Source organism: Sceloporus occidentalis, unplaced genomic scaffold (genome assembly GCF_023333645.1).
Source record: "Sceloporus occidentalis isolate IW3139 unplaced genomic scaffold, rSceOcc1.0.p SCAF_1, whole genome shotgun sequence".
Lineage (NCBI taxonomy): Eukaryota > Metazoa > Chordata > Lepidosauria > Squamata > Phrynosomatidae > Sceloporus > Sceloporus occidentalis.
The window spans coordinates 61,566,304-61,587,806 of NW_028316981.1; the positions used below are offsets into that span (position 1 = coordinate 61,566,304).

A 21,503-nucleotide genomic window follows, 5' to 3' on the forward strand; every position below is an offset into this window, starting at 1 on the left:
AAGTTGACTTTGACCTATGGCAAACCTATGAATGAGAGATCTCCAAGACATGCTGTCATCAACAGCCCTGTTCAGGTCTTACAAACTCAGGGCTGTGGCCTCTTTGCTTGCATCTATCCACCTGTAGTGTGGTCTCCTTCTTTTCCTGCTGCCTTCAATTTTACTGAACATTACACACTTTTCCAGTGATTTATACTATCTCATGATATGTCCAAAGTATGATAGCCTCAAATTAGTCATTTTAGCTTCTGTTTTTTGTGAAGCCAGGGAGGTGGCACTTCTGTGAGACATAAGGTAGATCAGAAGCCCCATGTATTTCTTTTGCTTTCTCTTAGGTGCGATACAGACCACCCTTTTGCGCTGTGCTGCCGCTGATTTTAGGTTTAGGGACTGCATGGCAACCGCATGATCCCTAACCCTAGCATGGCGCAGCGGTGTAACAATGGTGGCGTCCCGTGTACAGGGGCGCTACCATTGTGACATAAGTGCCATGCAGTGTCTGCATGGCACCGTGCGTTGCTTACATCACGAGTGCTCCATTGGTGCACTCCTGACGTCCACCCTGCAGTGCTAAAAGAACCTGTTTTTCCCTGGTTCTTTTTCCTCTGGTTTGGCGTCTGCGGCTTCACTCTGTAGAGAATTAGGCCGCTGGCAGGCCACCCTTTTCAGGCAGTCTGTCAACGCTTTAGTCTGTCTATCCTTTTATTTTATTTATTTTAAAATGTCTGAATGCTGTTTTCTCAAAGCAAAACATCCTCAAGATTGCACTTCCTCAGAACTTACAAACAAACCAAAGAAATTTATGGCCTGACTCCTATCAGTTAGTCCCGACTAGAGTAGATCCATTGACTCAATTGTTGCATGGTGAATGAACACATAGGTCAGTTCCATTAATTCAATGGTTTACCCTTTCTGGGACTGACAATACCATTCAGGTCTATAAAATACAATTAGCAATTAACATTTTCACCTCTCTTCTCCTGCCAGTCTTTCTTTGCACATTTGGATGACCGTACTCTAGCCCTCTGTCATTCATTTCCTCACCTTCCTTTATTTCTTTCCTTTCCTTCCTTCCAGCTTTGCATGCTGGAGCTTTGCATTCTGACTAGTTCCTGATCCCATACACATCTAGGCATCCCTGCTCTTTCTTGTTCTCTAGGTTTCTATAAGAATACAGGTAGCAGTTGCTTTTTGTATGCTCTAGAGTTTGTAAACCAGTAGACCCTCCCCACCATTTTCTCAGTGGCTTTTGTTGCTTTTATATATCACAAAAGAAGCTGATTTCAGGCTAGTTCTATGTCAAATTGAAATGTGTCTTCACATCCTTTTTAAAAATAGCACTTTCAGATCCACTGATCCATACCCCTGTTGTCAAAACACTCTCTTCAAAATATGACCCCAAGAAAGACAAGGAGCTGGCCTGTTATGAAGACTATTTTTTTAATATACTAAAAGTTGGAAGCTTTGGCTTCAAATATTTGATAACCTCAAATATCTGTGTCTTTGCTCAAAACATAATTTCATTCTGGTATCCAGCTTTGTTCTGCAGGGGCTAGATGTTGCGGATAATGAAATAACAGGATATCTGTGATCGAAAACCTGGTTTATTGGCACAGTTGGTAACATCAGCAGCAATCTGGGCCATAACTCTTGCTACAGAGTGAAAATAAATCATTTTCTTATGCTTGTCATCTCTCTCAATCCACCCATCCACTCCCACTTTGCCACAGTGAGAAAGAAATCAGAAGGGGGGGATGTGTTTTATTGGTACAATTATAGTCCACCAAGGTTACAGACAACTAAAGCACAAAGCAGTTTTGAGCTCAAAAGAATCTTTGTGCTTATTTGGGATTCTTATCCAATGGTTAACTATTTGCTTACATTGTGACCATAAACATGAACTCCAGCTTGTCATTCATTCAGAGGGCTGCCTGGATACCTATACAACAGCCTTTCCCAATGTCTAGACGTATGACACTACAGATCCTATCATCCCTTGCCAGGAGGCATCTAAAAACAGCAATCTGGTACATTTGAAGGGTTAGTGAAACCTGCTATATGGGACTGCAATGTTAATTACACAGTGGGGCTTCCTTCTGAACAATCATATATAATAGGACTGCAGTGCATTAAGATAAACTGACATCTTCTGTGGGCCCGGGAGATATTTGCATTTCTTTTTTTGAAGTTGGCAAGATCTGTAGCTCTTAATGGCTGGTAAAACTACATAGAGTTCCAAACTGTTCCATTTTGGCAGGGACAGTCCTGATTAATCCTTTGCTCGCCCACTTTTTCAGATGCTTTTAAAATGTTTTCTTCTCCCACTTTCTCCCTTTGTTAGTTGATGCAAAGAGAGTTGAAAGTACAGAAGTGGTTTGTACTGAGTTAACTCAGCTGTGAGGGAAGGAGAGGAGAGGTAGAATCTTTTTGCCTGTTGGCTCAGGCAAAAGCAAACTACTGCAGACTCTACTTGCTTTGTGTTCTTCCCCACTAATATTTTTCCTATCTTGACCACACTCTGATATTGTTTGGCACATATGTCCCACTTTTCTTCTGAAATATAGAGGTTATGCATTCACACCTTGTTTGGGGGGGGGGGGGGGTTCCCATACCTAAATGATGGGAATAGAATGTTGGAGTAGCTGGAAAGGCCTTTGTTCTCAGAGGAGCCCTTTCTGTATTCACATCATCCTTGCTTTGGGCACAAATGTCTTGGTTCTCATCTGAGAAATGTTATAGGGTATAAAATTGAGTTGAACAGAATAGTACAGAGTAAACCAGAGGCGGGAAAGCTCCAGAGTCCAAAGTACTATGCCACACCATTCCTCCAGAGCTCTGGAGGGTCCCAGAGTACTATTGCAGATAACGTTAATCAGAAAGAACACTGCCATCATTTCCTGGGGCTGTTTAACACTACACAATTATAACACTATCATTGCACTTTAACTGCCATTACAACGTATTATAGAATCCTGGGATTTGCAGTTTAGGGAGAGGTATTTAAAATTTTCAGCCAGAGAGCTTTATTTCTTTCCTAGGATAAAAACACCAGGATTCCATAGGATGTTGCCATGGCAGTTACAGTGGAATCATGGTGCTATAACTGTGTAATATTAAAGGATCTATATATAATCTATGATTCTGTAGCCCCAGTTGATTTTGGGGATGTTTGTGGTACTTGCTATTTCATAGGCATGCTTTATGCTTTGGCCAGAATGTGGGTCCTTTTGATAAAAAAATATTTTTTGGATTACTGGAGGGGTAATTGGGTCCTCAAAGTCCATCCTGGAATGTCCTCTTAAGTCACATGATTCCCACATCAGACATAAGGTGATCTTTTTCATTTTCCATTATATCTTTTTGTCCATAAATTGATATGCTCCTGTCTCTGGCAGGATATGCACATCCATTGTTTGCTCTGTTTGTACAAGATGCATCTAGATACCACATATATTTTTTAACTTGGTAGGATGTTTGACTGAATTCAGTCCAGTTGCACTGAGCCATGAAAAGTAATGCAGAAGGACATGTGACAGAAAAGCAACAGTGTTGTAGAAAATAGTTCATAAAAATAAGATTACTGTGGGTTTCCAAATTTTTGTAGTTCAATGGTTTTTGGAGATGTTGTTCAAAATATTATATAAAGCCAGTTTTTACCAAATAATTTCTTTAAAAAGTAATTTCTAGTGATTGCTCAAATGCTGAGATTTCATTATCTAACCATGGCTTGATTACTAAAAGAAGACAAAATGAAAAATTTAGTACTAGCTCTAATCAAATATAAAGCTTTGTGCTGTATTGCTTTTTGAAGTTAGGGATTATGTATCTACCACAAATGCTGTACATATTTTGAATGTGATGAAGATTGTGTGTACTTCAGTTGGCCTGAATAAACAAGAAACACAGACTCCAAGATGGAAACAGTTCAAAGAAATTCTAATTGCTAGAACTTTGATTAATCTTTTGTGCTTCTGCTCATTCTACAGATTTCTTTCACAAGCATTGCCTTTTTCCTCTCTCCTGTTTCATTGAGTTGTCAAATGTAGAAGAAAGCAAAAAACAAAAACAAAAAAAACCTTTCAGTAATGTTAAAACATTACTGAAATGATAAAAATTTGGGTGCCAAATAGATACCTCCTGTGAATGCTGCAGGCTATTTGTTTTGATACCTTTCAACTGAAAAAAACAAAACCTATGCAATGTTAATAAGAAGTCTCAACTATTCATGATAAGACTGTGGTTGGATACAATTTGCCTGTTAATTTTTTTTAGGCGGAGCTAATAATTTTCCAATATTTCTTATGAATCTATTTATTTATTAAGGTATTTATATCCCACCCTATATGTAGAGATCTCAGATGATGGCACAGAGAACAAAACAAGAAAAAAGTATAAAACAACTTAACACAACTCAGGAACTTCAGAAAATGACCTTAACTCTGCTGGTGACAAATGTGCATGCAACCTGAAGTTATGTTCACTTATGTCTTTTTAATTTTATTGCACAAAGGGGCATCTTGTACCCTCTTGCACAGCCTGTTTCAAAGAATAGATGGGTTCTCCCTCTGCTATTCTGTGGCTAAGAGATAGTGTGAGGTGCCCAGGTAACATCTGGCTGCAACCAAACAGAGAAAAGCACGTGTTGCTCTCCCAGATCTCTACTGTACTGATGGTAGAGGAACAGGGACAGTTGCCCAACAGAACTGCAAGCTTTACACACCATTCATGTAGATGCAGGATCTTGACAAAGTATAAAAAGCCACAGTTGGATAGTGTCAAGCTATGGTCACTGTGTCCCCAAAACATGGCTGCAAGCTCAAGTTTAGATTGGTGTCCAAACGAGGCCAACATCAGTGCCAACCAGGCTTTCAAGAGGAGGCCACAGCAGAAACAGTCTTGTGGACTTTATTCATATTCACACATCATGGAAATAATGGTGCCATTCTACATCTTTAAAATGAAACAGTTCATCTCAAATTATTATCATAGTTATACCAGGAAGGGCATTTTTATTTTAAAGAAAAAACTTCAAGCCAATAGCCCCTTAGTTAACCAGATTCTGAGGTCTTTGGATTGTAAATCTGGGCTGGCCATCTCCAAAATTGCTTGTTGTGTCTGGTTTACCAAAATAAAGGACTCACTCCAATGGCTAGTCTGAACTAGAGTAGGCTTATAAAATCAATGGAATTTACATAAGTGTAGATTTACCATTCAGCAGTTGTTTGGTGAGCCTAGTTTATAAGTCACTGGATTTACATCACTATTTTCTTCACACTCATTTAAGATAAAGTGCTCACAATACAGAAAGATAAAGCATTCAAAGCTTTATTGGTAAATGAAATATTAATTTCATAGTGTATCATCCAGATTTTTCACCTACAGATTTGACAAATACATACTGCTGTGAATGGCTGATTAAGCAGTAATATTTTCTTTACATGTAGTGTTTGGCTTTCTTATTTTTCAGATATTTTACTCTGTTAGTAATCATTGTTTAACAAGTTGTACCAAATTAAACACGTCAACAGCTCTTTCCAAATCCTTTGCCTAGGTGCTAGTTTTTGAAGAGTGAATTCCACTGTTCATGCCCATCCTTTTCAAAATAAACTGGGTCAGCCACTGCTAGAAAAACACTGAGAAAAAATGTCTTGTCAAATCTCAGTTTCTCTTTTTGCACTTGAAAGCACAACATAAGCAGTTCTTAGCTTATGAGATAGCTATATAATTCCTGATATCACAAGGAGGAAAATATTTTCTCTAACTCTGGATATACAATTTAGCAACAAACTGCAACACTGAAGGGATTAAAAGTCTATTGTTTCGATGTATGTGACTATTATTGTTTCCAAATAATGTGTGTGCATTAAGAAGAATATATTGAATCCTCACACTTTTGTCTCAGAAGGGGGGATTTCCAAGCCATGCTGTCTACTAGTTGTGCATCACTAGGACTATGTGACAAGACCATAAACATGTCAAGATATGCACAACATCTGCCTGTGCTAGAGGTACCAACATTTGCATGCCTATACTCAGTAACTGCTAGTTTGTACATTTCTGTATGCATATAATTTCCTCTTTCTCTTAGCCTCACCCTCTCTCTGAGAGGAATGCATCTGAGGAAGTAGATTGAAGTCTATGAAAGCTCATGCTACCAATTTCTTTCTTTCAGTTAGTCTCAAAGATGCTATAAGATCTTTCTATGTACTGAATCTACAGACTAACATGGCTATATCTTTGAATTCTACCTCTCTCTTTCTGCATTAGTTTTCAGTTCAGTATTTGTTTGTTTGTCCTCCATTTTGTAGTCTGCATCTTTCTCTCCTTCGCTCCCTTCCTCCTCATTGTTGGATGAGCACTGTCCAGAATTTTGGACATGACCAAGTGGCTTGATCTCTCAAAGCAATTTGTTATAATGTGTGAGGCCTACTGTTTTATATGCAACCCACCCCCAACGCCCCCGTTGTTCTAATATCAGTGCTAATGGCAGGTTATAGACTGCCCATTTGGGGCGGTCTGCACCCGCCCCTTTCCCCGGAGTATTGGGGCTTCAGCGGTTACACTGGCAGCCGCTGAGGCCCCAATCTGTCGCTTTTCGGGCTGCGGGGAAGCAGCAAAACGCCGCTTCCCCGCAGCCTGAAAAGGAGTGTCCCTGGGGCTTCAAGTCCCAAGGACACCCCGCGGCGGCGGGGAGAAGAGAAAGGGGCCGCTTGGCCCCTTTCTCTTTTAGTCCACTGGACGCAGCCGTCTGAAGGCTGTGCCCAGCGGACTAAACCAGGAAGGAGCTCCGAAATGGAGCTCCTTCCTGCTCCATGTTCAGGGCGCACTAAGCACCCTGGCACGGAGCAAGGATGTCACGTCCTGACGGCGGCGGCCGTATGGAAGGGTCGCCGCCGTTTAGTGCGTGACGGGCACGCACTAGGATTAGGGCGGTGCAGAAGCACCGCCCTTTTGTAACCCTAGTGCGTGCTCGTCACGCACTAAACTGCTGGTTTGTAACCGGCCAATATTTCAGACTGAATAATTGCAGATGTCATGGAGGCAAAGGGTTATCTGGAGTCAAACTGGACAAATTTGACTCAAATTCCCTCAAGATGTTATTTCCCACAATGGTATAATAGTCAGGAGCTGTACAGATCGCCCTGAAGGGGTGGCCTGCAGCTGCCCTTTTTCGCACTGGATCGGGACTGCGACAACCTCATGCCGCGTCCCCAATCCAGCCTTTCAAGAGTGCCATAGCTATGGTGGCTCTTCAACTCTGTGTCATCTGGACTCAGCACTGGAGGTGCTTCATGATGCGGCACACTGTCTGGAGTGGTGCAAGGCATCAGGGTGCCCTGGGGGGGGGGGGGGGGCAGGGTCGGCCATGCATTGTCAGGACGCTGTGCCCTGACTCTGCCCCTAGGCCAGCCTTTCAGACTAGTCTGTAAAAGCCCTTAGTTTGATTCATATAATTTTACTAATTGGAAATGCTCTCTTTGTAACTCTGGGGGGGGGGGGGGGAATTGAAAATATAAGAAATTATCTCAGTTTCCTTTCTGTAAGTTTTCCTTGTGCAGGCTTTGGGGGATGGTCATTCTGTTCATCTTCTATGGTCCCCACTTATTGAACTGCCTCTGAAGCCTATAGCTATTCCATGCTTCATGATGAGCAGGTAAGATTACAGATGCATCTGGCTATGTCCCTATAGCCAAACATGAAATCAAGTCAGTGCTGAGCTATGCCATGTTCCTCCATACGTTTCAGCATTGCTGTAATCATTTGGTGGGTCTAATCCACTCAGATCCTGCTCAGTTAGGTCTAATGATACATGAAGTAAGGCAAGGTCATTGAGAGTACAAATTATAGTTTTATTGGTGACAAATAGGTGGAAATGGATCCAGAAACAGAAAATGTAAACAAAGGAAGTGTTCTTGCATCCCTTTAGTTAAAACTCTGGCACAGCACAAGTGTAGATTTTTTTTTAATGTGAGACAGTGCTTGAGCAAAGAGGAGAGGAAGAGGGTGAAAGTTGCACAGAATTCCTAGGATGTGAAATTCCCTCCTTTGTAAGGCTAGGTTGGATGCTTTGTGCTAGGAAGAAAAGACCTTTTTTTTTTTTTTAACCCAGGGCTTTGATTGTTAACTGGCTGTTGCAGAAGGTATTTTTATTGAGGTGTTTATCATCACATGATAACTATCTGTTTAAATTGTTTTGTATTAATGTTTTAAATATGATTGTTTATTCAATCATTTTTTTAAAAAAAAACTTTCATATTATCCATTCTTTTAACTTCTACTGTGAGCTGTGTCCCATATTGGGATAAAGGTAGGAAGATAATAATCTGGCAGTTTCCACGGCTGAACAAAGATTTGAACTTTGGTCTCCTGGAGTCCTAATCCAACACTGACTTTTCACCATGCCTGTGCTTTTCTAAGAGGTTTATCACACAAGGCTCCTTTCCTGCTACAGTTGTTTTGTTGGTTAAAAGGCTGTTTAACTGGGACTTTTTTCTTTCCTTGTACGTCTTCAGAACCATTTGGGATTAAAGCATCCATTTGCTCTAAAACTGTATTGCACACAGCATTAGGGACTGCCTGCTCACTACCCCATCCAACACATCAACCCCTGCTCTTTTCATTGTTTTGCACACACACCCAGATACCCTATCCAATTTTAAGACACCATGGCATCATAGCTTTGTAGTGAATTTCCTGGTGCAATGTGGAGTCGAAGGCTTTTGTGGCCGGCATCCATAGTTTTTTGTGGGTTTTTCGGGCTATGTGGCCATGTTCTAGCAGAGTTTCTTTCTGACCTGGTGCAGTTGCAGGCTTTGCCTAACACTGTTCTTTCCCTCAAACATTAATATTTAATAATCTTAATCCAACCCCAGCAAAGGGCAAGGGCTGCCTGGAACACTCAGCCTGCACCGACATCTAGGCCTAACCTTCACCCATCCACTCCACACTCTATTCAGCAGAGCTTCCTTCAAACCTCTGAGGAACTTCTTAGGACATAGCCCTGCCTCTTGCTTCACTCATTGGCTTGTTCTGGGTGGGCAATGATGGGCCCTCGTGCACTCGGTTGACAAAGGAAAGAGATGGACTTCAGAGCTGAGTACCACCTTCTGAGAATCACTACTGGACAACCATTTTGAAACCACAGCTGCCACCACTGTTTGTAGGAAGAACAAAGTGAGTTGAATTCTGAATAAAGAGACTCCTTTCCAATCACTGCTATGTTTCTTTGTCCAAAGGATGCCCATTAGACCATGCCTAGACCACACAATAATCAGTGTAAGGGTTCAATTAAACTTTCACACAACACATCACAACAGAAGTGGCAAAGGGGGTTATTACTAAATTTATTGTGTTAATATAAAGAAACATATTTGAATGGGTCTTCCATGGGATAACAGCAGAATTGGGATGGCATCATGAGATAAGCGCCAGCCAAAGTTGCTTTTATCCTGATGCAATTTGGATTTGCCTTGCCTCATGTGATAAGACTCTAGAATTCAGCTCCTTGTAATTTCCCCATTGAATAGTGTTATAATTACTTTTAGGTCAAAATAGACACCATGCCTCATTTACACATATGAATTTGCACATATGAATTAAGCAAGCCTGATAGAAGGACTGTTTCCTCCATTAACCGAGGGTAATGGAAAGGAAACTCTTTAGATCAACACATTCCAGCTGCAGTCTCCATGGGGTGTTTTACAACTCTTCAGGCACACTATGCTAACTGTTTTTCCCCTGACAAAAGCATTGCATCTCTATCCTTTCCCTGAGTTAAGCAAAATTTCTCTTTCCTACACAATTGATACAGAGCTGAATTGGAGTAGAACTGATACCTGATGATCAGGGAGATGGCAAACTGGAGTTGATGAACTTCATGCTTAACTCTTATTCTAAGTGATATCTTTCAGAAACTGATCTGATATTGCCTTGGACACGAATCTACAGAGAAGATATAACTTTCAATTTTCTTCTGATGTTTTCTTTGGCTTCCAGTGCTGTTCAAGATTAAACAGTGATTTGGTATTAAAAGGACAGGCATGTCTTTTCTTTGGAAAACTGCTCTATAGCTGGCTCTGGTTCCTAGAATACTTTTGTGATGCCACTGCAAATCTGTCCTTAAAACTTAGAGAATTTTGCGTAACCATTTAATCTCCATAGCCCATTGTAACTAAGTATGGCTCAGCATAGCATAGTAGTTCCACATTTGGACCTATGATAGGTTGAACCATATACACCCCTGGACTTAGACTCAGAAGCCCCCCTCTCCATCATTCTGTACATTATGGAGAGTGGGCAGGTTTGGAGAAATGTCCAGAAATGTCTGGTTTTACATCATGCTAAGATCCTCCACTGTCCTCCAAAGTCATAGCACTGCTGTAATCATTTTCGATCTGGCTATGGGGATGTAGCTAGATGCTTCTCTGATCCTGTCCACTCCCTATGGGCATTGTGGAGGAAGGAAGGTAGGAAATGCTAAGCAGAAAAGAATACATGCAGGCATATGGGAAACTTACATGTGTGCATGCCAGTACCAGGATACCAGCTATTGTGTGACTTCCCTAACTAACGTTCTATCTCTGTTCGTCTTCTCTTTCTTTTTGTCTCCCCTGTGATCAATTTTAAACTGGTGTAGGATTCATGTAGCCTGTGGGCCATACAGAGCTCACAGTGATCCAGTGTGGCTCACAGGGCCCTCATTGAACACCCAGTTTCCCATACCCACCCTAAAAAAATTTAAATAAAATAAATCATCCCAACCATCCCAGTCACAATGGCTATGGGGCACATCTTAGCTCATCCCTTAGCTGAGACCCTTCCTCTGAACATACAGCCTACAGCACCTGGTATTCTTTGCTTGTCTTCCATCCATTTACTAGCCAGGACTGACCCTGCTTAGCTTCCAAAAATCAGACAGGATTTGGTGCTTTTAGGCTATTTGGGAAGACATGGCAATCTTAAGGCAACCCCATCATAGGGTTTTCTTGGTAAGATTGGTGGGGGGGGGGTGGCTTTGCCTTCTTCTCAGGCTGAGAGAGCATGTTGGCCAGTGTCACCCAGTGGGCTTTCATGGCCGAGCAGGGATTTGAACTCTGAACTCCCAATATCCTAGGCCAATACTCTAACCACTACACTTCAATTTATGCTTGTGTACTACTATACTTGACAACATTACTCTGTTTTTGGTAGCTTAGTATACTCGCTAAATAGGCAAATATTGCCAAACACAAGATCTTCTTTGGCAGCTCACAGTTACAAAGAATCAGGATAGGAAGAACAAGTGACAGGCCCCGGAACATAAAAATGCCACAGTCACAAAATCAATGTATGAAGAGTATAGATTGCTCCTGTAATTTAAATAATATATCTGCTCCACATGACTTGTATCTTTGCTCTATATACAATTAATTTCTAATGTGGATCTGTAAATTAAATTATTTTGGTTTGAGAACAAAGCACAAAAACTTTGAAAAACTGTTAAAGAAAAACAGCTGAGTTAATTGTCTCATCACTCCCGCCAGCAGAGCTCACGGTTATATTTGCCAACAGCTGACTAGCCCAACTGACAAATAGGCAAAACACTAATCTTTGCCCGAATGTTCTATTCATGGAACAGTGTCATTAGACATGGGTTGAGTATAGCAGGAAATCCTGCACAGATTTGCTTCAACTTTATTAATCTGTCCTTGAAAGCAGTGCTAAATAAATCAGGAGGAATGTCACTAATCAAAAAGAATATCTCTAAGCAAAGCAATAGTTAATGGACAAGGGTTAGCAAATGAATTTCCTCTCCTTTCCATGTACAACTTTTGTTGGAAAAGAGTAACAGGCTGAACATTCTTCTCTTCCTATGAGACATTCAGAGCTTGGAAAGAAACATATGCAAATTGTTATACTCCAAATCCCCAAACTAGCCTAGCTGGAGGGGTTAGGGAGCTGTAGTCCCAAAAAGCAACTTTACGATGACTGGTTAGAGGCAGTGGCATCATTAGGGTTGGTGTCACTCAGTGCAATAACTCATGGTGTCACTCCCATGAAAGCAAAAAATGGACTTAGCTGTGAATAACTGGGAATTCTGGGAGTTATGGTTCCCCCCCCCCCCCCAGGAAAGAAGACCCTGCCCAAGGTTTCATAGAATCATAGAATCATAGAGTCATAGAGTTGGAAGAGACCACAAGGACCATCCAGTCCAACCCTGCCATGCAGGAAGGGTTTCTAGGAATTGAAATCCTACACATAGTGAAAAGAGGGATCTGTCCTGGGAATCTGGGGATTTGTAGTCCTCCTACATCTTAAAAATAGACCTGGCTGGAGAGTTTTATAAACTGTTTTCTTAATGACTACTACAAAGCTGATCCATGTTGTTGCATTTACCATCCCTGTGGAACCAACGGGCATGAGCCTCAGGGATGCCGTCCACAAAGGCAGCACCCCCCCCCCCCCGGCCTTCTGAGTCCCGTGGGGCAATTGCTGCACAGGACTCAGAAGGCAGTCATCCCTGCCAGGTTTACCAACCCACTGGGGGACACTCCCTTCTGGGGTGTCACCCAGTGGGGGCTGCACCCCCCACACTACCCTAGTGATGCCAGTGACAGTGGGTTGTGTTCAGGAGCCAAATGTATTATGGTGTAAACTTTTGTAGACTGCAGTCAACTTCATCACCTGTCTGTGAGTAACAAATAGGTATGTGCCATAGCAAAATATTGGCCTGAATTATACTGGTCAGTCTCAAGTCGAGTAGACATACTGAAGCCATTGTTCAATGGTGAATCAACACATAGGCGAATCCCACTGATTCAATGAGTCTACTCTAGTTGCAAATAATGAGAGAATTCAGATTATGGTTTGTATCTGCAGAAATTTCTTCATAACTGTAGTGAATCTATATTTCATGTGTCTAAGTTTGATATCTTCCATTGTAACTATTTCCAGGAGCCTTTTGTCTATGCAGAAACTCAATTACAGAACTTGGGGAAAATGGGAAATGCATTTTGTTCCTGAAGACCTGGATTATGAAATCAATTTCTTGGATTTAATGTTGTTATTGAGCAATTTCAGCATGTGCATTTTCCTATTATTTTTTTTAAAAAGTTTGGGTTACATTGTGGAATCAATGTGCAAGAGGCAGGGATGGCAGAAGCCATATGCCACATAGTAATTAAGGCAAAAAATTGATAGTACAACCAGGGGTCATGTTCAATCATTTATATTTATGCATGGGATACAGAGAAGGCTTCCTTAACTTGACAAGCATCTAAATAATTGGAAAGTGAGGATAATAATAGGGAGGGTGGGGAATGGATAAAATGTGTTTAAAACAATCAGAAGCCACTGGGAAGGATTTCCCCAGTTTCCAGTACTTTGAATCATGATTGGTTCTTGAAGGTCTGATCTTGTTCAAAACTATTTAAAGGAAATTAAGCAAATTGCTCAGCGCATGCATAATGTGTTTGTTTCTATAAATTGTAAAGGCAATGAAGGGGTAAGGTTATTTACAGTGGCCGGAATTCACTAAGGCGGGTTACACACTGCCATGAAAGTACGGAGTCAGTCTGTACTAGGGTTAGGAAGGTGCGGTGCTTCCGCACCCCCTAACCCTAGTACTGACTGAGTCCGTACAAAATGGCGGCTCCCCTTCCACATGGGGGCCGCCATGACGACGTCACGACCGCGCCGCCTCTATACGGGGCGGCGCGGACGTGATGTCATCAGTCCGCGCCAGGGCGCTTAGTGCGCCCTTTCCACGGACCAGGAAGGAGCTCCGTTTCTGAGCTCCTTCCTGGTTTGCGGCGCCGCTTTGCCTCGCTGGGCGCAGCCTTCAGATGGCTGCGCCCAGCGAAGCAAGGGAGAAAGGGGCCAAGTGGCCCCTTTCTCTTTCTCCCCGCCGCCGCGGGGTGTCCTTGGAGCTTGAAGTCCCAAGGACACCCCTTTTCAGGCTGCGGGGAAGCGGCATTTTGCCGCTTCCCCGCAGCCTGAAAAGCGGCGGATCGGGGCCTCAGCGGCTGCCGTTCTGGCAGCTGAGGCCCCGATACACTGGGGAAAGGGGCGGGTACAGGCCGCCCCAAATGGGCAGTCTGTAACCCGCCTAAGACAGTTACAAATGTATAACCTAGAGTTACACATTGACCTAGAGTTACACATTTATAACTGAATCATACTCATGATCTCTATGTTTTCCCCAGTTTAGGGAATATGTAGGGATCATGAATCCTCTAGTTTAGGGACTACGTGGCAATTCCCCAGTTTATGTAGCAAATGTAAAAGTTCCCTGATACCCACTTACCAGGCAGCAGCTGTGAGCAACAAGGATCTGTTCTACTATCGATTGGGAAGCAGCTGACCGACTTTCCTGCCCCCCCCCCCCCAGGTAATCTCCAGTGCAAGGGGAATTTTCAATAGAGGAACTGCTTATGATTGTAGCACCAGAGATTGCTCATAGGGGGAGATGGAAGTGTCTTTGAGTTGCTTCCTGATCAACAGAAGAACAGACACCCATCAATCACTGCCCAGTATGTGGGGATGAGGAGAGGGGTTGGGGGGCGGCTTGGGCCAGAAACACTTTGTGGCTGTATAACTATGTTGCTTACATATTCATATTCATGAATTCTAGTCCACATTATTTATTAAGTACTAAACTTACTAAAGTCAAATGTCCTTCCTTCTGGCAGGGCTTTCTCTCTCTCACCATTTCTGTCCAGCATTCAGCTGCACGCATAATTACATCCGCCCACCACTCCAATCATATATCTCCTTTATCATCATCCCTTCACTGGCCCCCCTTCCCCTTCCGTATTCAGTATAAGCTCCTGTTGCTGACTTTGAAAGCCCTGCATGGGCTGGCCCTTCCTTATTTATCAGACCTTCTCTAACCTCACCTTCCCACTTGGGCCCTCCATTCTGGTAGTCAAGGTCTGCTGTCTCAGCCCAGGATTTTCTCTGTCCCGTCCTGGATTCGTTCCTTTTCACCTGCTGCGCCTCACTGCTGGAACCTCCTTCTCCCAGAAACACAGCTCATAACTTCTTTAACCAGTTTCAAAACTGAGTTGAAGATCATCCTGTTCAGAGAAGCGTTGCCAGGCATTGCGTGACTATTATTTGCTATTTGACGTTTTTAATTTGTTGCCTGTTTTATTGAACGCTTTCCTGTATTGTTATGTATTATTTATATGTATTATGCTATTATTTCTTACATTGTATGTCATGGGCAGGTTTACTTTTATCTATTTTACTGTTTGTATGTACAGCACTGTGCAAATCTACAGCGCTATATAAATAAAGCATAATAATAATAATAATAATAATAATAATAATGTCATCTCATCCTTTGGGAAAAAGTGGAATACTAATAATACTAATAATACTAATAATACTAATAATAATTCATAGGGATTGCCCTAGCTGGCCTGCTTTACATGGTATCTAGAACAAGGTATAGAAAAGTGGGTTTTTTTGTTTTGTTTTTTGCATTTTTTACAATTCTTAGAATTTCTCAGCCATAATGACTACAATGCAGTTGTATACTTGAATAAAATTATAGTAGAAAAAGTAACTTTTCCAAGTTCTGAAAAGTGGCATGATTGCTGCCATTCTTGTAACTGTTCGATGCTGTGCTGGGAGATGCATTTCCAGCATACAACATACAAGTGTAATCATGCTGCTTTAGATAATGAATAAAATGATCCTAAATTGGCCTAACAGGAAAATTCTAATTTTACATATTTACTTACTTACTTAACAATGCAGGAGACCTGTAAAGTCTGACAATGTGCAGACATAAAGCTATGTATTTATCATTGCTTGGACAAAATCATTTTTATTTTTAGTTTCACCATCACAAGCAATCCAAGACCTTGTTCATTTATATTATTTTTAGATCCTCTGGAGCAAAACATGTGTGGGAATGATAATAATAAAAAAAATGTTTATTTATAATGCCCTTTTCACCAAAGGGCAGAATATACAATATATATATTCAATAATAAAGCACAATATTATAATATACTAAAAAACTAAAATAATATACTAATGTACTACAAACAAAATCCTCATCAGTGTTTGCCCACCTTTGCCACTTCAGGCACATTCAGCAGCGTAATCTGGCAAATCAAAGAGGAAGGTCTTGAACTCTTTATGAAAACAGGCAAGATTATCCTCCATCCAGAGGTACAAAGGAAGACATTTCCACAACTGCGGAGTCAGATCCTGAAAGGGCCCCAGCCTTGACAGAGCCATAAATGCTGGTGGAACTGCCAATAATCCTTTGCCTGTGGATTTTAAGTTCCTAGATGATAATACCCTGCCAGCCAAGCTACCAAATATTGGGGGAGGTTAAAGCACTGGGCCTTAAATACCAGGACCCAAAGGTTGTAATGTGCCCTGGCCTCAAACTGGTAGTCAAAGGAGGGATCTATGAGGGGAAGACACATGTTTAGGGAGAATTAAAACAACTTGAACAGCACTGTTCTGGATTAAAACCAGAGGAATTAGAAAGCAGGAAAGCAAACCTGCCAGTAGGCTATTATAATTGTTGTCGCATGAAATAACCAAGGACTGGACAAGGAAATCGGCAGTTTTGATGGTAAAAAAACTATGGATCAGGCAGAATCAATATCCAAGGTTTCTTGGAAACATGGGCAAGTGTGTAAGCCTGTAAGCACAGTGAACTGCATGAAAGTGAGCCTTCCAGGCAGTTAGGTTGAAATACCAGGATCTGTGTTTCATCCATGTTCAGCTTAAGACAGTGGGTGGTCATCCACAGTGAAAACTCAATAGGCAGTATGTCACAGACTTCCATACACTAGTATATGTTGAATCAAAGCTCTGGAAAATCTGAATGTCATCTGTATAGATCTGATACTGTAAACCCACTTCTGAAATAAGACATCCAAGGGGGAGAGTATATAATCAGAAAAGAAGAGGAACCAGTACTGCTCCTTCAGGCATCCCTTCAGTTACAGGGAAAGTTGTTAACATAGCTCTCCAAAATGAAATAGTGAAGGAACAATCCAACAAAAAAGATTTAAACCAGGGCAGGATTTCCTGTTATTCCCAATGATACCAATCGTAGTAGGATCTGATGCTTCAAAGTGTCAAAGGCTGCAGAGAGATTGAACAGGATAAACACTGATGTTTCATGCTGAGCCTTTGCCACTAGAATGTAATTTACTATGTGTGTGAGAGCCATTTCTGTGAAACAACCTGTCAAAAACCCTGATTAAAATGAATAAAAAAGAAAATGGTGTGTGATCAAATGAGGCATCAATTGGGAAAGGGCCGCTCTCTCCAAAACTTTAAGAGATAACTGGAAGCAGAGACATAGGAAGATAATTAACACAAAATGAAGGATCCAGAGAGGGTTTCTTTAATAATGGATGCAAGAAAGCATGCTTAAAGCAATCTGGAAAAGTACCCTTTGAAAAGAAGCAATTCATGAAGTGCGTTATATAAGGCAGGAGAAAAAGGCAGAAGAACTGGATAAAGAAAAGAAGGAAAATGGTCACTAGGGCAGGAAGCAGGGGAAGAAGAGTACACAATCTGACCCATGACGGCCTCTGTAACAGGGGAAAACTGAAATTCTGCCTACGGTGGTCGAGACATAGCCTTAGCCAAAGACTGCTGTGGATCAGCTGATGGCAGTAGCAGAGGAGATTTGTTAATCCGGCAGGCCTTTCCTGAATAGTTCTCCGGCCATCAGAAGGAAAATCTAACTGCTGACCTCCAACTCCACCACAGTTATTGTATTGTTTTTTTAAGTATGCTTTTATGTTTTTAATTCCACACTGTTTAATTGTATTTTAAGGGGGGGGGGGTTGAGGGTTTGGATTGTATATTTTAACTTTGTAAACCGCCCTGATTGCTTTTTGTAGAGAGGCGGGATATAAATAAATTTTATTATTATTATTATTATTATTATTATTATTATTATTATTATTATCTGTCTTGGAGTCAGTTCCAGTCCATGGCAAATCTATGGATGAGACATCTCCAAGACCCACTACCTTCCACTGCTCTGTGTAAACCCATGCTCTCCCTGATTGAGTCTAGCCATCTGGTATGTGGTTTACCTCTTTTTTCTGCTACCCTAGCATTACAGTGCCCCCCCCTTATATGCGGATTTGCCATGCGCGGATTTGAGCATCCACGGATGGCAAACCTGGCCATTGTCCCCAATGGTGATGCACGTGCATGCAAAGTCCCTCCCCTCTCCTCCTCTCCCCCCTTCCTCCTCCCTTCCCTTCCCTTCCTGACTCCCTCCCTTCCCTCCCTGGTTATTTACATTTCGCTGCCGCCGTGGCCGCGGGAAAGGCCAGGTGCCGGTGTTGGAGGCCTTGATGGCCCCTGGCGCAGCTGCTCAGCCTCCTTGCCGCCACTGCCGCAGGAAAAGGGTGGCAGTGGTGGTGCTGGAGGCCAAACCTCGGCCTTCTCGCTGCTGCTGCGGAAGTGCCAGATGGCGGTGTTGGAGGCCTTTTGGCCTCCAACACCACCTCCATCGGGTCTTTCCTGTGGCGTTGGCGGCGAGGAAGACGAGCAGCAGCACCAGAGGCCTTCAAGGCCTCCAACACTGGCACCCGGCCTCCTTGACACCTCCGCCACCGCAGTGGTGAGGAGGCCAAGGTGGCAAGGAGGCCGGGTGGCAGTACTGGAGGCCTTGAAGGCCTCTGTTGCAGCTGCGCTCCGTGCATCCTTGCTGCTGCCACCAGCTCAGGAAAGGTCTGGTGGTGGTGGTGGTGGAGGCCAACAGGCCTCCAGCACTGTCACCCGGCTCTTCTGTGGCGGCAGCGGTGGCAGCAGCGAGGAGGCTGAGGCTTGGCCTCCAACACCAGTATCCTGCCTCCTCACCGCCACTGCCACTGTGGAAGGGCCGGGTGGCGGTGGTGCTGGAGGCCACCACCACCACCAGGCCTTTCCTGCGGCGGTAGCAGCAGCAAGGCAGTAGAGAGCAGCAGCGCCAGAGGCCTTCAAGGCCTCCAGTACCATCACCCAGCCTTCTCGCTGCCTTGGCCTCCTTGCCGCTGCCATCACAGGAAAGGCCTCCAACACTGCCATCCATCCCTTCCGCGGCTTTACCTGCGGCGGCAACAGTGGTGAGGAGGCTGAGCAGTAGCGCCAGAGGCCATCAAGGCCTCCAACACTGGCACCTGGCCTTTCCAGCAGCAACGGCTGCAGCGAAAGGTAAATAAGCAGGGAGGGAGGCATGGAGGGAGGGGAGGAAGAAGGGAGGAAGAGAGGAGACAAAGGAAACATGCGCATACCAAGATTTTGGTATGTGCAGGGGGGGAGTCTGGAACGGATCCCTCGCGTATACCAAGGGCCAACTGTATTGTGTTTTCTAATGAGTCATGACTTCTCATGATGTGGCCAAAATAAAATTTTGTCATCTTGGCTTCCAGGGAGAGTTCAGGCTTGATGGTTCTAGCATCCATTTGTTTATCTTTTGGGTTGTCCAGAATATCCTCAGCACTGTTCTCCAGCATCATATCTCAAATGAGTTTATTTTGTTTCTGTCTGCTTTCTTCACTGTCCAGTGCTCCCATCCATACATGTTGATGGAGAATATAATGGTTTGGATGATTCTAACTTTAGTACTCAGTTGTATATTTCTATGCTTTAGGATCTTGTCTAGTTCTTTCATGCAGCCATTCCTAGTCTTCTTATTTCTTATCTATTCTTATCTATGTTTGTTCCAAGGTATGGGAAAACTTTGTCTTATTTTGATTTCTTCATTATCTAGGTAAAATTTATGTATTTCCTCCATGGTCACCCCCTCCCCCCAATTTTCTTTGTGTTCAGCAGTAAGTGCAGCCTTTGCACTTTCTTCTTTGATCCTCCTTAGCAACTGTTCCAAGTCATGAAGTTTTCTGCTAGTAATATGGTGTCATCTGCATATCTTAGATTATTGATGCTCCTCCCTCCTCTCTTCACTCCTCCTTCTTCTGAGTCTAAACTTGCTCTCCATATGATATTTTATGTTTACAAACTGAACAATTCTATCTAGGGTGATAGAATGCAGCCTTGCCTACCCCCCCCCCCCTTTCCGGGCTATTGAGAACCACCCTGTTTCTCCAGATTCTGTTCTAACAGTAGCCTCTTGTCCTAAATATAGATTTTTCATCAGGACTATCAAATGTAGTGGCACTCCCATGTCTTTAAGAGTGTTCTATAGGTTTTTGTGATCTATGCAGTCAAAGGCTTTGCTGTAATCTATAAAAGACATGCTGATTTTCTTCTGGAATTCCTTGCTGCACTCCATTAACCATAGTATGTTAGCAATGTAGTCTGGTTCCTCTTTCTTTCTTGAATGCTGCTTGCACCTCTGAGATTTTTCTTTCCATGTATGATTGGAGTTTATGCTGCAGAATTTTGAGCATAATTTTGCTTGTGTAGAAAATTAATGCTATGGCCTTATGGTTGCTGCAGTCTTTTGTGGACTGGGATATATATTGATCATTCCATTCATTTCCAGTCTATTGGACATTGTTTTGTTTTCCATATTTGTTGGCATAATTTAATTAGAACTGGAGCTGATTCTATTTGTGTGGATTGTAGCAATTCAATTGCAATATCATCTGTTCCTTGAGATTTCTTTGCAATTTCTCTTATTGCAACATTCACCTTGCTCTCTAGAATTTGGGATTCAAGTTCATGTGGGTCTTCATGCATGTGTAATTCATTTTTTGATCTCTTTTATATAGTTCTTCTGTGTTTTTCTTCCATTGTATTTGCAATGAATAGGTTGTTGGCCTCACAAAATTCTATCAGTCACTCTCCTGTTTCATTTTTTGAGCCTAGTCTGAATCTTCCTACTGTTACTCCAAAGTCTAGCCCTCTGCACCTTTCTTCTCTGCCAATATTTTCCCCATGTGATAAAGTACTATGTTTCATGTGGGGGATTGCCATTGCAGTGCTAATGGATTCAAAACTTCTTGGAATTCTTGAGTTATGATATGGAAGTGAATATAGCACTTTGGGTAAAATCTGAAAAAATGACATCTCACCCGAAAAAGCCATTGGATCAGTATGCTACATGGCTGAGCAGAGGTTTGAAATCAGGTCTGATCAGTCAGAAGATGGAAAATTTTCTTTTCTTTTCTTTTCTTTTTTTGGACTGCAGCTCCCAAAATAAGTCAGCCAGCATGACCAGTGTCTGTGTTCGCTGGAGAATTCTGAGAGCTGCAGTCCAAAAATGTAATGTTTCCTGGCCCAGTTCTTCATTCCTTATCCAGTTGTTTAACTATTACTACTTCATCCCAGCTCTCCTCCATGTAGGCACTTCAAAGACACTTCCATTTACATATTAGTTACTTATGACAGATCAGTTGTTTCACTGCAGCTTAATTATATTGCCCATTTTTATCACCATTTGGAACACTGAGCTCTCGCTGTCTCTGCTGTCTGCCAGACAATATATGATGCATTTATTCACTCAAGCATACCTCGCTTACTACATTGGCAGAGAGATGTGAAAAGCCTCCATGAGAAGTGGATGAGCAGAAGCCATTCAT

General features: G+C 42.5%; 1 protein-coding gene across 1 annotated transcript in view; it reads left to right on the top strand.

The window, feature by feature from the left end:
- The first annotated feature begins 18,448 nt into the window (after window positions 1-18,448).
- The window catches only part of LOC149321474 (uncharacterized), a 127,004-nt gene continuing 123,949 nt past the window's right edge, over window positions 18,449-21,503 (top strand). Inside the window, exon 1 of the mRNA XM_089513267.1 lies at window positions 18,449-18,782. Coding sequence (XP_089369393.1) covers window positions 18,449-18,782 — 334 coding nt within the window. The remainder of the gene's footprint in view (window positions 18,783-21,503) is intronic.